This window comes from Charadrius vociferus, unplaced genomic scaffold, assembly GCF_000708025.1.
Source record: "Charadrius vociferus isolate BGI_N301 unplaced genomic scaffold, ASM70802v2 scaffold359, whole genome shotgun sequence".
Lineage (NCBI taxonomy): Eukaryota > Metazoa > Chordata > Aves > Charadriiformes > Charadriidae > Charadrius > Charadrius vociferus.
In genome coordinates this window covers 2,489,990-2,505,742 of record NW_009661369.1, presented here as the reverse complement: position 1 = coordinate 2,505,742, position 15,753 = coordinate 2,489,990, and the positions used below count along the sequence as shown (strand labels likewise).

The window sequence follows — 15,753 nt, the reverse complement described above, 5'->3', positions numbered from 1 at the left end:
CTCATACTTTATACAAGTCTAGAATTATTTTGGGTGTCTGGATTTAAAATTGTTGCATGGCTAAGAGGGCCAATTAGTACTGAAAAAAACAGTATTATTAAAAGGGTTCTGGATATTACAAGTGCTTATACCTCAGGGCAGATTCCATACTATGAGCATTATGATAGATTCAGTCTCTGATCACAGTTTTTGCCTGTAAGGTTGTGTTTTGGACTCATCTGACACCTCATGCAAAGCTTCATCTTTGTTACTTACAGGCATGGCTCACCACTTTGCATTCCAAGGAAGCGCAGTTTTGCCTGGATTCCTATGGAACTCATACATTTCTGGAAAGCATTAAGAATGAAAAGTTTGTTTGTGTAGGCTATCCTTATCCTTTTCCTTTTCCTGATTGAGAAAGAAAAATCAAAACCAAAAGAACCCCCTCAGCTCTTTAAGGAAACTGTTAATTTGGAGCAGTTAGGAATAGTAGCTCCAATTTACAAATGGTACCAGCAGTACTCTGCAAATGTTTCCTTTTATCCTTACACTAGTTCTGAGTGGAAGTGTCAGACATCAGTACTTGAAGAAAACGCTAGTTTTTATGTACTCACACTTTTCTAGGTTATATATTGCTGTTGGCAATGTCTTTTAGTGAGAAAAAGATTGCACTGTATTTAGCCTACTAAAGCTTTACTTGATTGGGAATTCCCAAAATGGAATATACATGGGAGGAGAGCAGCTGACAGAATTATTTCTTACTAGTTCACTACCACTTCTTTCAGATTCAGATTCTTTGTTTGGAAAAAGGAATTGATGCTAAACTGAGACTGATCTCTCTATCTTTGATTCAGTACATGAATATAGCTGAAATGTGTGTGTGTTGAATGGAAGATCTTGGCAAAAATCTGGATCTTGGTTGGATGGAGAGAGGTTAGCCAAGACAATATATCTGAAAGCATTCCAACCACTACCAAGTGGCTAATCTTTCCTCTACTCTCATCCTAGGAGTAATGAGAATTTGGACAATAAGATCTGTGTGTTTGTAGGCCTGATAATAGAGAGCAAGGATATAAGTTAAAATTCTGGTGCCAGGGATGCATTCAGTTATATTGTCCACTGTCTGTGTCTTGATTTGAAAATAGTAAAGAAGCCATGCTACTCTGGAAAATCTTGTACTGGTTGGCTCAGACAAAATTACAGGCCTTTTCTACATTTGGAAAAATCAAACTTGCAATTTGGCATGTACACAGCTCTAATGAGAGTGAGGAGCTAGCTACATTACTGAGAACAGGCAAAACCCATAGGGAAATGCTTTGGCCTTTGTCTGCTGTGTGTCTGGGTCCCCATTTGACTGCTGTAGATATTGCCTGAGGAGTCATATAATTACAGTCTCTATAGTTCTGCAATGACAAGAGCATTAATGCATGAGATGTTGCCTGAGAGGGTTCACAAGTAATTGCCCATCATGGGATTTTTTTGGGTAGCTCTATCAGTTAAATATCTGTGGAAATCTGAATCTCGTTTAAGCTACTTCTTCATAAATAAATAATTTAACCTATAGTTACAAGAGATGTTGCTAAGTCCACAATGAGGTAGCATTTATGGTACTGAATTAATCCTGAATAACTGTATTTTCAGATATTCAGTTAATAATCCTGCTGTTACAGCTTACTTAGTGACCGTATCACTGAAGATTGAATATGCTGTTAAGGATCAGAGGGTCACCTCTGAGATCTGACCAGGTTGCTCAGGTCTTTGTGCACTTGGGTCTGGAAAACCTCCAAGGAAGGAGACTGAACAAGCTCTGTGGGCAGCCTGTGCCACTGCCTACTGCCCTTCTGGGGGAAAAAGTTTCTCCTTACATCTAGTTGGCAGCCATCTTTAAGGTTATGGTATACTTAAGAGGAGTGAAAGCTAAAAAAATAGATATTAATTTAGGTATTTGAAGATCGAGATGAGTAGTGGTTCTCTTCCTACTTAAGGAGTTGATTGAATCCAGTATTTTCCCCCATTGATCTAAGAGGACTGCATTTCACCCTCAAAGTGCTGCTTTGAGAAATCCAGTTACTCAGTTGCAGATGCAGGGTTAATAGTTACCTAGACTTAGAGCTTTATCTTACCTCTTGAAAAAGCCTTGGGGGAGTGGATGAATTGGGTCTCCTGATTAAACAAGCTAGAGGCTGCAGAAACATCAAGTGGAACAGGTGACAAGAATGGCAGAAAATACCTTGGCTTCTCTTGCTGGCTGGGCCAGCAGGTGTTGACAGACACATAAAGGTAGGGGTGGGAAAACTGTCAGCTTTTCCTATTCTTGTCTTTCACAGAAAGGGAATAAATAGAACAACTTATCTTTTATGTTTAAATATCATTCCAGAAGGAAAATTTCATCAGATCCTATTCCCAAATGTGTCTTAAAGCAAAGAAAAAAACCCTCAAAAATAGAAAGAGCAAGCATCTGTCTTCAATTGGAGTTAGAAGTTATTCTTCAAAAACAAAACAAAACCACTAACCCATGTTTTTAATTTGCTTTCTGACAAAATCAATTATATCAGACAAATTAATATTAGATTTAATAGACTTTCTGTGATGTGTAAACAAAACCAAACTGATTTTATACTTAAGAAAATCTCCATCACTGAGCAAATCCTGTTTACATTGGGGGGCAGGGGTGGGGGTGGAGGGGCAGGGGAAAGGCTCTGCTTGTGTATTAACACTCTGGCCAGGAAAAAATCTTGACTATTTTGCTCTAGAAGTATTTACTAAAACTGGACTTTTCTGTTTTATAGCTAGGAGAATAAGGGTTGTCTAGTTTGAAGTGATATCACATAATCAGGATTAATAACAAAAACTGGCATGCAGCTTTTGCTATCCAGGTCTGTCAGCCTGTGGTCACCTTGTCTCTTGAATATTTTTACTACATCTTTACTGAAGACCAGTTTCTTCCATTTGCTTCTTCACACTTCTGAGTCTCTACAGTTTCTTGTTCAGAACTACTTACGAGCACAGAGATTGCAGCACTACACGAATGATTTCTACATCTTCTAATGATCACTTTGGCATATTTGGTATTGCCAAGCATGTTTCAAACAGTGATTGCACAAAAAATCTTTCTTATGGGAAATTTCTGGTCTTATGGTTGATTAAAAAAAACCCAACCAAACAACAACACAACAAAACAAACCACAAACAAACAAAAAACTCTGGAACCAGAAAGATTATAAGGAATGCAAATCCATCGAGCCAGTCTTACGATTTTTTTTTTTTTTTTTGAACATGACTGGAAAAGTTAGAACTACTGACAATGGTGGTTTTTAACATTGTAGTTGATGTTCTACTGTCAGGACCGTCAGTCAGTTGATTTAGTTCTTTTGATTGAAGTGGCTGATCCTTCCATCTTGCCCCATTCTTTGTTGCTGCAGCTGCACCCTCTCCTGGAAGCTCTTGCTGTTGTGTTTGACACTGCAGGTGGTTCCTGCTCTTATTCCTCCTTGCCCCTGGATGTCATGGTGATTGTGGATGTCAGGATGAGGCAGTCTGGAGGGGCCCCTCCTACTTGCACTGTCTGGCCTCCAGCGCTCTGCCCCCTGCTTCTTGCTCCTGCCCTGAGCTATCTTCTAAGTTTGGTAGCATGTAACTCTGTCGTACTGCACAGAACAGTACTGTGGTGGTACTCTTTAGTCATTCAGTACCTTCAGACCTGAAAGCATGCCTTGGCCAGTGAAGCAGCCCGTTCTAGACATCCTTTGTGGATTCTGCATTACGTTCAATCTATGACTAGTAAATGTCATAGATTAATTAAACGTGATTGGGGAGAACACTTCTGGGTTCTCTTCAATTTCCTTGGTATTAGACACGGCCTTGTTTTCTTGAATGGAGTTCCTTAATTGTGAATAAAACAACAGTATGTTTTTAGGTTGTTTTTACTGTATTGCACTTAATACTGATAAGCCAGTGCAGAACTTATTCTAAAATCTGTAAAAGCAGAGTAAGTTAGTTGACCATTTGTAGCCATATTTGTAAGTCTGAGATTCACAGATTACTTCTATTTAAATCAAGTTTTCTAAGGTTTATCTTCCTTTTAATTTTAAAGTCACTTTATTTTCTCAACCCTCTTTTTAAACAGATGAAGCATGTAAAAGACAGATTTGGTGACAGCGTGCCAGAAGAAGTGCTTCTACTGTGTCTGGGCATTACTTCAGGAGTTGGCAGATTGATCTTTGGCAGAGTTGCAGATTATATTCCTGGTGCAAAAAAAGTTTATTTACAGGTATGTATTTACACTGTTCTGAAGGAATGTACAAACAATATTCTGAAGGCTTTGGTTGCACGTACTATTAAGTAAGCAGAATTAACTGATTGGAGATTCAAATTTGAGAAATTTCAAAACTAGGAAACTCAATGTATGGGTTTTGATACTAGGAGCCTTTGGTTCATGAATCTTTTTTTTCTTTTTTTTTTTTTTAATTCTAAGAAAAAGTGTCTACTACCTTGTCATGGTTTAACACCAGCTGGCAACAAGGACCGTGCAGCTGTTCACTCACTTCACTCAAACACACCCCCACAGCCCCCACCCCCCTCAAACAACCAAAGCACATTTAATAGAACAGTACTGAAAGGAAAAATTAATACTAATGACAATAATGGTAAAAGAATATACAAAATGAAGTGATGCAACACAAGTTGCTCTTACCACCTGAGGATTGGTTGCTCAGCCTGTCCCAAGCAGTGATTGCAGATTCCTACCCCCCTGTCTCCAGCCAATCCCTATTTAAATACTAAGCATGATGTCTGTGGTATGGAATACTTCTTGGAAACCAGGACGTACCTGCTGGCTGTTTTCAGCTGGGAATGAAAGAAATTACTAATCGTTACCATGTGAGTGAGAAAAACCTTTGGGGATTCTCCAGATTCTGCTTTCTTTCCAAACTGTTTTATGCCATGATTTCATAAAGGTTGCAGAAAAATTTTCTTCTAATGTTCCTCTGTTAAGGATTTTGGTTCTCTTTTCATGATATTTCATAGCTGATAATTTGGTGTCAAGTATATTCTGTGTATAGTGTACACTGGTAAAGCCACGGGAATATAAGAGATCCTTAGTTGAGATGATTTTGCTGAATGAATTTCAGCTTCCGGAAATGCTGAAGCTTGGGGATGGAAGAGGATATACACTTTTTTCCCTCCACACTTACAAATTCTACTTTTTTTGAGAAAGTAGCAGTGTTAGTGTAGATTTTTTGAACAGCCTTAGTTTAATAACTTGTGTGTTATCAACTACTGGGTGGTTTTGTTTTGTTGTTTTAAAATGAATAACAAGGGAGACATCTAATGGCTATCATGTGTACTACATTGTTGAAAATAAAAATTAGGAAAACCACTTTTCTGAAGATGGAGTATTTGTTGCCACAGTTACATAAATTTTAAATTCCCTGATGATAGAGACTGGGACTGTATCTCATTCATTTGCATTTATTTAATACATATTGTTATATTTTCAGGTAATGTCAGTATTAAAATAAAAAGTGAAAAGGCAGCATGAAGATGCCACATGATTTAAAAAGCACAAATACCAACCTTACAGTAAAAACTACAGGCTTTTTTATTTTTTTTCCTTGAATAGCTAGAACTGAAAAACATGGACTTCTGCTTGGGACATGAACTAGGATACTTCTGAGTACTGTTGGTTTCACCTAGTTTTAAGCACGAAAAACACACGAACTTTTGCTAATCCATGCCCCAGCATCTTCAGCTCCCCTGTTTCAAATCAGCATTTCTGAGGGAAAGTGAATATTCACCTCAAGTATTATTCTGGATTGTCCAACAGTTCATACTATCATCCCATCTCATGCATAAATTATTTAAGAACTAATTTTGACTAACACAAATGAAACCTCTTTCCTCTTAGAACTCTAGTGTCTCATAATTGAACAATTTACAAGAAAACTACCCAGCCAGTTCAACCTTCGTCTTTCTGTTTCTGCATTCTTTCTTATGGACCTGGTTTTGCTGGATTTTGCTTTACAAATTCAATCTTTAGTAACATGATTATAAATCCTGTCTTCAGTAGAATGATACATTCTATTTCTTGCGGATACAAAGTTTACTGATTCTGGGTTTAGTGCTGATTTTACCATAATACCATAATACAAAGAATCTGCTCAATGATATCTTGTTTAGAGTTTGTCTATGGATAACCACATTACTACTTAGATATAAACTCATCTCAAATAATACTTGTATTTTCTATATCAGAATACACAGAACTGAGAATTTCTTCACATCTATCCTTAAGTGTCTATAAGAAGCCCAGTTCTTCGGTTTCTGGTTCTATACCATACTTTAGATGCTTGACAACATTTTTCTTTGGTATGCTAAATAAAGTACATCGTTACCTAAAAGAATTTTTATGCTATCCCAAAAGTTAATTTTCATTTAGTTGTCTGCTTAAAGACTTTTCATATGAATTTATTTGATGTCACTTATCTGTCAAATAATTGTGATGTCTAGTAGTTTGTAAGTGACCTGTTTTTCGTTAATGGTCTACAAGCGACCAATGCATAATGCATATGTCTTGTTTGGAAAATGTGCTTGTGCAGTTAGGTGGGACATTGGTTTCCTGTGCTGACATATGGATGGTACATAAGCAAAGCTCTTTTTTATTTTCTTCATAATTCTGCTTAATTTTTCTGAAAGACAGTTTCCTTTAGTTTACAACAAATAAATAATCTTAATCTAAGGTTATAATATGAAATCTTTGCATGGCTATAGGAATACAGCAAGATACCTTTGTATAGAAAAAGTGAAATGAGACTTTCAAATACCACCTGTTGAATATAAGCACCCTGAAGTAATCACTCATAATACTGATATCTTTACATAAATTACAACGGTGAGGAGTCTAGTTATAGTGGTTTACCTATATTAAACTTTTGATATTTCATTTCTGAAAAGAGCAGGAGTAACTTTCAAAAAATGTTGGTGCACAAGAAATGACCTTACAGTCATCCTCACTACAGGATATTTGATTACAAATGCATTTTGAAAACTTGTGAAATGGAATTCCATTGATTGCATGTCATCAGTTATATGTGTTTGTTTTATCTTGGTATATGACTTCTGATGGTGGTAATGCATAGAGACTGCTTATGTTTATTTTAAAGTAAATACAGGCAGACAATTCACTACAAATGCAAGAAAGCTCATCCATTTCCTTTATCTTTGCTGATTTGAAGCAACGTGTTTTTATATTTTTTCCTTGGTCGTGTTTAGGTTGCCTCATTCTTCTTTATTGGCCTGATGTCTATGATGATTCCATTGTGCCACGTCTTTGGAGGTCTCATCGCTGTCTGTCTCTTCATGGGTCTTTTTGATGGGTGCTTCATTTGCATTATGGCTCCTATTGCCTTTGAGCTTGTTGGGGCTCAAGATGTTTCCCAGGCCATAGGATTTCTCCTCGGACTCATGTCAATACCTATGACAGTTGGTCCACCCATTGCAGGTAAGTATAGGTATGGTCTCTACCTGTAAATATGTTTCTGTGGTTGCATGACTCTTTTCTGTTCCCACATCATATGCGGTGCATTTACATTGGAATTTTTCTTGGTATGTGCTCCAGAATATGTGGTGAATTTAACTGCTGCTTGTGGGTTATTAATTTAGTGTACTGTTTAAAGTTTGCTTCAGTCTTCTTTATTGTTATGCAGATGTAACACATTCCTTAAAAAGTGCGTTAAAGCTAGAATAGCATAGACTAGGCAATTCCTGATCTGGATACACAATCACAGGTACTAATACTTGAACAGATTTTGATTAATGGGAGGACTTTTGAGACTGCAATTAGAGTGAATTGTTGGAAAACACACTTGTTAATGAGCGGCTACCAGGAATGCAATATATGCAGCGTATCTAGAATAAGATTAAGAGGCACCTTGATCAAAGGCAACTGTTACCAAAAGAGGGAGAATTTCTCCAAGTCATTGCAAGATTCAAGTGCTGCAGAAGCTGAAATGAGCAACTTTCAAATAGGAAATGTGTGTTTTTAATAATGGGTGGTAATTGAGCAGTTGGGCAGTGACATACTGGGTTCTTCGTTACCTGCAGTCTTTAAATCAACTCTGGAATACCTTTCTACCTATATATACCTATATTTGGCCATCGGGTAGTCAGGTTAGTGGTTATGATAATCTGTGCCAGCTCTCAAGTTTCTGATTCCAAAGAAAAAAACATGTTTTTTGTAAATACCGATGCCCTATTATTTATCAGTTGTAACGTTGTCTTTCCAGGTTTGCTGCGTGATCACCTTGGCACCTATGATGTAGCATTCTACCTGGCTGGAGTCCCTCCTCTTATTGGTGGAGCTATACTATGCGTTATCCCGTGGGTCCATGAACGGCAGAAGTTAAAAGAAAGAGCAAAACCTGTTGATGGAGAAACTACTGAGAAAATGCTGGAAAATGAAAACACTTCGGTGTCGAACACTACAGAAAAGCCGGTCAAAGACATGGAATCTGGTTTTTGATGCTTTCTTTTCCTGTACCAGCCTGACCTTCTTCTACCGAAGCTAGATTTGTACTTTTTGGCTGAAGATACTATATGATACAGAAGAAGTTTTGAACTATTGCCCAAACTGCAAAACTGCTATAAGTATCTTTTATATCAGTGAACTTTTTTTTGATGAGTCATTGAGTTTGATTTCAAGTCACATTTTCAAGGTATTTGAAGTTTTGTAGCATTAGTGTGTATGTGCGTAGTGATTCTGTGTGTGAAGAGAATATTTTTCTAATTCATCAGAACCTATTTCTGGAAGTGTGAAAGCTGGTTTTGGTTTACTGACCCAGGATTCTTCAATAACATTTATGGTTCATCCAATGCAGGCACACCCATCGGTGTTTATACTGGGAAATGTAGTAGCTCTCATGACTGATTTGTTTTTTGAAGTTTCTCATGCTGTTTTACAGCCTTTTACAATTCTATGTCATGAATGCAAATATGCATCTTTTTGATTCCCTTAACTCTTGCTGAAATCATTAGAAAGCTAAATTATTAAACATCTGTTTTATTTTCTTTAAATAGCCCAGCCTGCTGCTCAGTTTGCTTAAACATTCACCTGGTTTTGCATTGATTCACCTTTTCACAGTATCCCAAACAAAGAACATTAAGGATGAATTTTTTGATGGGCACAGGTTTTGAATATTCACAAACTAAGCTCTGAGTTCAAACACATTCAGAAGTAAAGCTGCTGAATGATATTTTTTTTTATTTCATGAAAGCAATACTATTAATGTATGAGTACATTTTTTTTTTGTTGTTTTTTTGGCTAAACCTCAGAATAGCTGATAGTTTTGAATTGTACTGACAGTAATACTTTGGAGCAGTATTGTGAATGATACTAAATTTCAAATTATTCTGTTGTACTTGTTAGGTTCTTTTTTTTTATTCTTAAAAACAAGACAGCTTTAAAGAATACATTCTAAGTGCAATAAGTTGTTTTTAATGTGGAAATATACACGAGCTATTAAAATTACCTTCAACAATTAAAGATTTTTGCACTAAGTGAACATGCAGGTTTATTATAGGTCTTTATAGCTGTGTTCAATTGTATGTAGGATATAGCTCCGTATTTTATTGAGATCTAAAGAAATGTCTTTGCATGTCCTATTTCTTAACATGCTACATGTGGCCCTATTATTTATGTATTCTTAGGTATTATGCACTGTTTGTCAAGCAGGTATTTCTAAAAACCTCTTTCTCTGAAAAAATATTTGAAAGCATAGTACTTTGAGATGAAAACACTGCTTTCAGTTTATCATAAAACACTTCCAAGGACATTGATTATTTGTGGATATGGATCAGCAACACAGTAAAATACTTTAACAGTCTTTATTTCAGGTCCATTCAATACCAATCATTTTTGTTTTCTTGTTTAGAAGTGTCATAGCAAAAGAGTAAACTAAAGGTGATCTGAAGACAAAATGCACATTGAAGTGCATTTTCTTAATTAGTAACAATACCTGTTCTTTACATAAACCAGAGGCATACTGTTTTAAAATTATGACCTTTATTGTAATTTGTTTTCATTATTTTTCTTTCCCCAGAGTTGTAAATTGCTCAGAAAGCCCATGCACATTTGTGATATAAAACATTGTTAGCAATACTATTGCTTAGAATGTTTACATCTATCAACTTAGGAAAGTCCTATAAATATAATCATGTAAAGCATCCTAATTATTGAAGACCAAAGCTTATACCTTTTTTTATGTTGCAGAATTTCAATCCCTGTTTTATGAGTGAAGTTTAAAAGAATTGAATCTTAAAATGTTTGAAGTGTATGGGAGGGATTTGGAGGAGGAAAAAATAAATCTGTAAAACAGGTCCCTTTAGGTTCACTGGGACTTGTGCTTCTGTACCTCATAAATGCTTCTAAAATGTCATTAAAATACTCATAGTATTCATTAAAATGACTACAAAATGCTGCCTTCATTACAAAAATTATGTTCACAGCTTATGCTGTTCTTGCTGGGAGTATTTCTGTAGAACATGTTATTCAGTATTATCTTCTATTTAGGCAATGCAAAAGGTGTTGAGTACACGTGGTAAAAGCCTTTTGTTTCCTTTTGCTTTGTTATGAGAAATTAGTATTCATCACAGATCTTACATTTCATGTTTTAGCTTTGAGTTTTTAACCAAAAACAAGGCAGCTTTTTAGCACTGATACAATTTGAAATCATTGTGACCAGACATCTTGATGTAACTGTGACATCTTCCTGACTTGCTGCTCTGTATCTATATAAGTTATCCGGGAGAGAATATAAAATAATTAAGTTTTAGAAATGATACAGAAATAGTATAACAATAGTATGAATTCATTATTGCTGTACCCTTTAAAAATGTATTTGTACATAAAAATTCAAACTCTCATATTTGAGTAACTAAAAATGTAAATTATGCTCACAAATAGGAAGGACAGCATTTAAAAAATCCCAAAGCCCAGAGACTCTGGGAAGAGGGTATGATGAGTGAATAATTGTTTAGGAGTGATTATGTTAAAAACAGCTAGTGAATGGGATGTCAGACAAGAGGTAAACAGAGTTAGGGGTAGGAAGCTATGCTTTATGATGATGTTGTAATAATGAACCTGTTTCTGCTGCCAGTGCTTGTCTTATAACAATGCTAAAATTGAGAAGGCTTCAGAAAAAACTGATATTTCAGAAAAGGTAAAAAAAAAAAAGTAAATGAATGCATGAGAATTGTTAGCATCTTTACTGTTAGCTTGTGTCTATGGGGGAAATGTCCAATAGAAAATGGTCTTTATTGGGCATAAGCATAAGATTGCATCCTAAAGCTAGGTAAGTTGCAGCTGAAATGAAAGTAAAGTTCAGATTGTTAGCAGTGAGGCTAACTAACCATTGAGAAACTTTAGAAAGATACTGGATTCTATATGTCCTGAGGTTTTAAAAATGAGGTTAGCTGTCTCCCTTTTGAAAAAAACTAAACAAGACCCAACCAAAATAGAAAAAAAACCCAACACAAATAGCAACTACTTAGTATGTTTATGAAAAAATGATTGAATAATGTAGAAATGGTTGCTATTCTGAAAACTAGGAGAGAAGCACTGAATATTCAATTTTATTTTGACTCAGTAAATGTAAATTTTTGCAACAAAATTTAATTTTAGGTGTGAAAACCTATTAATGGGAAACCTACTGGACTCATATTTTGATGACCAGATTTTATCTTGTTGAGAGTAGATTCTAAAATGAAAATATTAGATTAATTCAAGAAAACCCTTAACTCTTTCAGATGTATCTCTCTCTTAAGAACAGTTCATAGGTTACTTTTCATAGACCTTGCTCTCCCATCCTATAAACAGAGTAGTGGTCTTTTTCCATTAAATGTTCAGAAGAAATTGGGTAGACAAAGATTCACTTAAAAGTGAAATTTCACAGTGTGAAATTTCCAGTCCCACTTGATGCTGTAATTTAATACACCGGAACTTGAAACCAAGCCTAATTTTTAGCAAGGGGTTGGTTTTATGTATGGCTGACACTTAAGTCTTTTCAGTAGGTATGGGATCCTTGTAAATCTTAATATTTTTGTTCAGCAAAGCATCTGAAATAATGAAAACCTTTCAGGTTCTTAATTACATCTAAGCTATGCAACAATATACAATGTATAATTAATAAAAAAGTATTGTTGGATTTATTCTGACTACATGTTAAAGGACCTGTACAAGTCTCAAACGAAGACTTCACATTAACATACTCTTAGTTAGAATTTCTTTCATCCAGATCTTTGTCTGTTCAGCATTAACACTTAATTTTTTTTTCTAAGTTCACTTTCAGCGACCATTTATGGACCTTCCTAAATTGCTCACTCAAGTCAAAGACAACATAGTAATTCTGTGGCTGTCCTTCAGGGTATATGCAGTATCAGATGAGGCAGACAACTGACATATTTCTCCTTTGGCTGTTCATGTATGATGTCTGGCCATACACATTCCCCCCTTCCCTTTGGAGACACTGGACTATCAAAGCTGATGCACACCACGTTGGGTATGGACAGTACTTCTCAGCCTTCCTTTCTCAAACTTCCTCCCTGCATTAAACCTTTGAATAGCCATAGCCTGATAGATTAGGCAAGTGGGAGATGAGGTTGAATCAACTCACAAGAGTGCTGAAGGCAGTTCTCTCACATACTAGATGAATGCTTTGATCACACGCCTTACAATGTAAAAAATGGACACTACCTTTTTAAAGCAAGAATGCTTATTTGCATCAGGTAGTACATGCCAAAGGGACAGGAGATGCTTCCTTGCGGCCCCAAAAGAAGTATCTAAGGATGGGAATCAATGCTACTATCTTTGGTATCATCCTTATGGGTTAGCTTAAGCAGCTGGCCTCTCACTGTGCTGGCACGGGGCAGCTCCCTGCTTTGCCGCTCGCTGGGCAGTAGCCCAGGCAGAGGGGCTCAGCTGTCCTCTGGGAGCAGAGGTGCTGCCTTGTTTGGGGCGCGGGGTTCCCCTCCAGGGAGCTGGAAGTGTTATGGAAGCTGACTTTCAGGCATCTTAACTCTTCTGTTGGAACTGGCCTTCTGATATGAAAAGAGTGTGTGTGTGTGTATGTATATATAAATACAATGTATTTCGACCATGGCATACATAAACATTCTGCATTTAAATACAGGAGTTGTACCACTGGCATGTGGGAAACTGCTGAGGAAGAAGTAATTATTTTCGGTTGTGTGTTTCACTGTTGACAAGCACAGCACCATTACAGTTCCAGACAGCCAGTGAGTTTCTAGTCATGTAAACTTTGGCATACTTTCAATATGCCTTTTAGTCTTATATATATTGTGTCAACACTTTCAATGTTTCAGAACTGCGTATGCTAAGATTAGAGTGATTTTATACTAAAATGTGTGCTAATGTTGATAACACTGACATGTTTGAGTATCTTTATAGACATCATATTTTGTATGTTGTTTTTGATATTAAAGAATATACATTTTGCTAGCCTTAACTCCATTCTTTAAAGTTCTGCTTTGTTAGAAGGGTAAGAAATGAATGTCCAATGTTTTCCATGGTGCTAAAGTAACTGTGATCAGTCTCAAATTATTCAGAATAAAGATGGTAGTTCTTAAGTGCCCTATTTGTTACTGCATGCATCATTTTTAGTCTTGTTCTCCTGTAAAACTTGTCATATTTTAAAAGTAATTTTGTGTTAGATTCTGATAACTGTTGAATCACATAAAAGACTACAGCTTTTATTATCACTGTCCTCTGATTGGAATGTCCCTATTACATTTGCTCCTAAATTAATATAGGGTGCAAACCATTTCATTCTGATTGCCTTGACGATCCATTTTAAGACCAATGGCTTATAAACTTAAAACTACTGGTTTTGAGTTACATGCTCTGGAAAATATCTACTGTATTTTCCATTCTGGGGTTTAATATCAAACTTGCAGAATGGTTGCACTCACAAAAGGCAGAAGTAAAATTATGGGAGGGAGGGAAACTGCGTTGGAATAAACCTGAGTGGTGTTATAGAACTCTGTGTATTTTTCTTCATGAACTGCCAGTGTAATTCAGTGGACCTTTGATCATTTACTGGCCTACTACCAACTTCACCTTGATTTACCTTGGCAGTATGAAGCGTTTCCTCATTGACAGCTTCAGTAAATCACAGGAGTTCATTCACCTTTCCTTTGTAGTAGGGCCAAATATTTCCTTTTCTTTAATAAATGTATGTGATGATAAGGGGAAAACATTCCCATTCTACTTGGGGTTATTCTCTAGACTGCTTGTATTTCAAATTAAAATTTGAAAAAGATGCCCCAAATCTTTATAGGAGCCTGAGTGCCGTTGCCATTTGTATACCCTCAAGGTACAAAACCTCTTTGTAAGTATGTAAAACAAAAATGAGGAGGAGCCTATGGAATACATTTCAAATACTTTTGTGCCTTTTTCAGGAAGCTATTTTTATACCAGCATTTATCATGAAAGTTAATTAACAAGGCAAAATACTAACGTCTAGAAATGCAGTTTGACTTTATATATGATTTTCAGAAAAGAAATACTGTTATTTTATACTTCAAATTAGTTGATTTGGAATACTCTCTACCGATGACCCTATGAACAGAAGCCCAGCAGCGTGCTGGAGATACCTGACAGTAAGACTTTGCACTCCTTGCAAAGGTATTAATGTGGTTATGAACAATCAGATTTACATGTTATCTTGTCTGGTTATTCATTGTAGCTAGATTTTTTTTTTTTAATGTATACATCCATTCCCTCAGGTTATCCTTAATTAGAGCTGTACCTGCAACATGCTAACTGGTGCCAGGAGAAACAGGATTAGGTTGCTGCAATGTACATGCAATGGCTGTTATATTCTAGCGCGTGTTTCTGTTCTGAACCACTCGGAAAACAATTCCAAGTTGGATTTTTTTTGTTTTATCTTTGAGTTGTTCGTGAGGCTTAAAAATAACAAGTACGCAGAAAGTCAAAGCCTTTCTGTCAAAGCCCTCTGTAGAGGGTAGCACCTCTGTAATGATGTGAAACGCTCCAAAAAGCTGGTGAACTGCTCCTGGCAAGTAGCAGAAATTTATACAAGAGTGTTTTAATATAAGCTGAGAGCAGACCCAACAACTGTGTGTCTCTTGGCAAGCTTCGCATGCATAACGTGCCACAGGCAATTGTAGAAGACAAAGACCTTCTATGCTAAGTTGTCTGAAAGGCCCACTATGAGTTTTGTGCCAACACTGATTAAAAACAAAGCAAAAAAGACGACAAAAAAGGCACCTGCTTTGTGTCTGACCCGCTGCATGCAAGGCATATTACTTATAAAAGGGGATCCGAAAGAAGTATAATTTTTTAGATCTATTTAAAAACTTTATTATTATAGTTTTGTGCAGTGAGGCCTGCATATAACCCCCAGTTTCTGGTTTCACAAGGGCACACTTAATTAATTGGTTCCTCAATATTATAATGAAAGCAGCTATGGCACAGGGCTGTAGCCATTTGCAGTGTGCAAGTTCAGGTGCTAATTGCCCCAGTAACACCAGTCCTAAACACCCGGCGGCAGGCGCTGGGAAAACTCTTCAAGATAAGGTTAACACTGGGGCTGAGGCATGCCAAACCGCCGCCATCTTGTCCACGGGCCCGTCTCCGCGGCAACGGCTGTGGGCGGGGCCTCCGGCGGCGCGAAGCACGCCGGGAAATGTAGTCCCCGCCCCCTCCCCGCACCGTCGCGCGAAGGGGCGGGGCCGGCGGTC

The 15,753-nt window shown here is 36.8% G+C and overlaps 2 protein-coding genes across 2 annotated transcripts in view; both read left to right on the top strand.

Moving 5' to 3' along the window:
* SLC16A10 (solute carrier family 16 (aromatic amino acid transporter), member 10) overlaps window positions 1-8,958 on the top strand; it is a 30,743-nt gene extending 21,785 nt beyond the window's left edge. Inside the window, exons 4-6 of the mRNA XM_009893626.1 lie at window positions 4,106-4,249; window positions 7,249-7,477; window positions 8,262-8,958. Of these exons, the coding sequence (XP_009891928.1) occupies window positions 4,106-4,249; window positions 7,249-7,477; window positions 8,262-8,497 (609 nt within the window). The 3' untranslated portion in view covers window positions 8,498-8,958. The remainder of the gene's footprint in view (window positions 1-4,105; window positions 4,250-7,248; window positions 7,478-8,261) is intronic.
* A 6,651-nt stretch (window positions 8,959-15,609) lies between these two features.
* The window catches only part of KIAA1919 (KIAA1919 ortholog), an 8,363-nt gene continuing 8,219 nt past the window's right edge, over window positions 15,610-15,753 (top strand). The window contains exon 1 of the mRNA XM_009893625.1: window positions 15,610-15,700. Within this exon, the coding sequence (XP_009891927.1) occupies window positions 15,610-15,700 (91 nt within the window). The remainder of the gene's footprint in view (window positions 15,701-15,753) is intronic.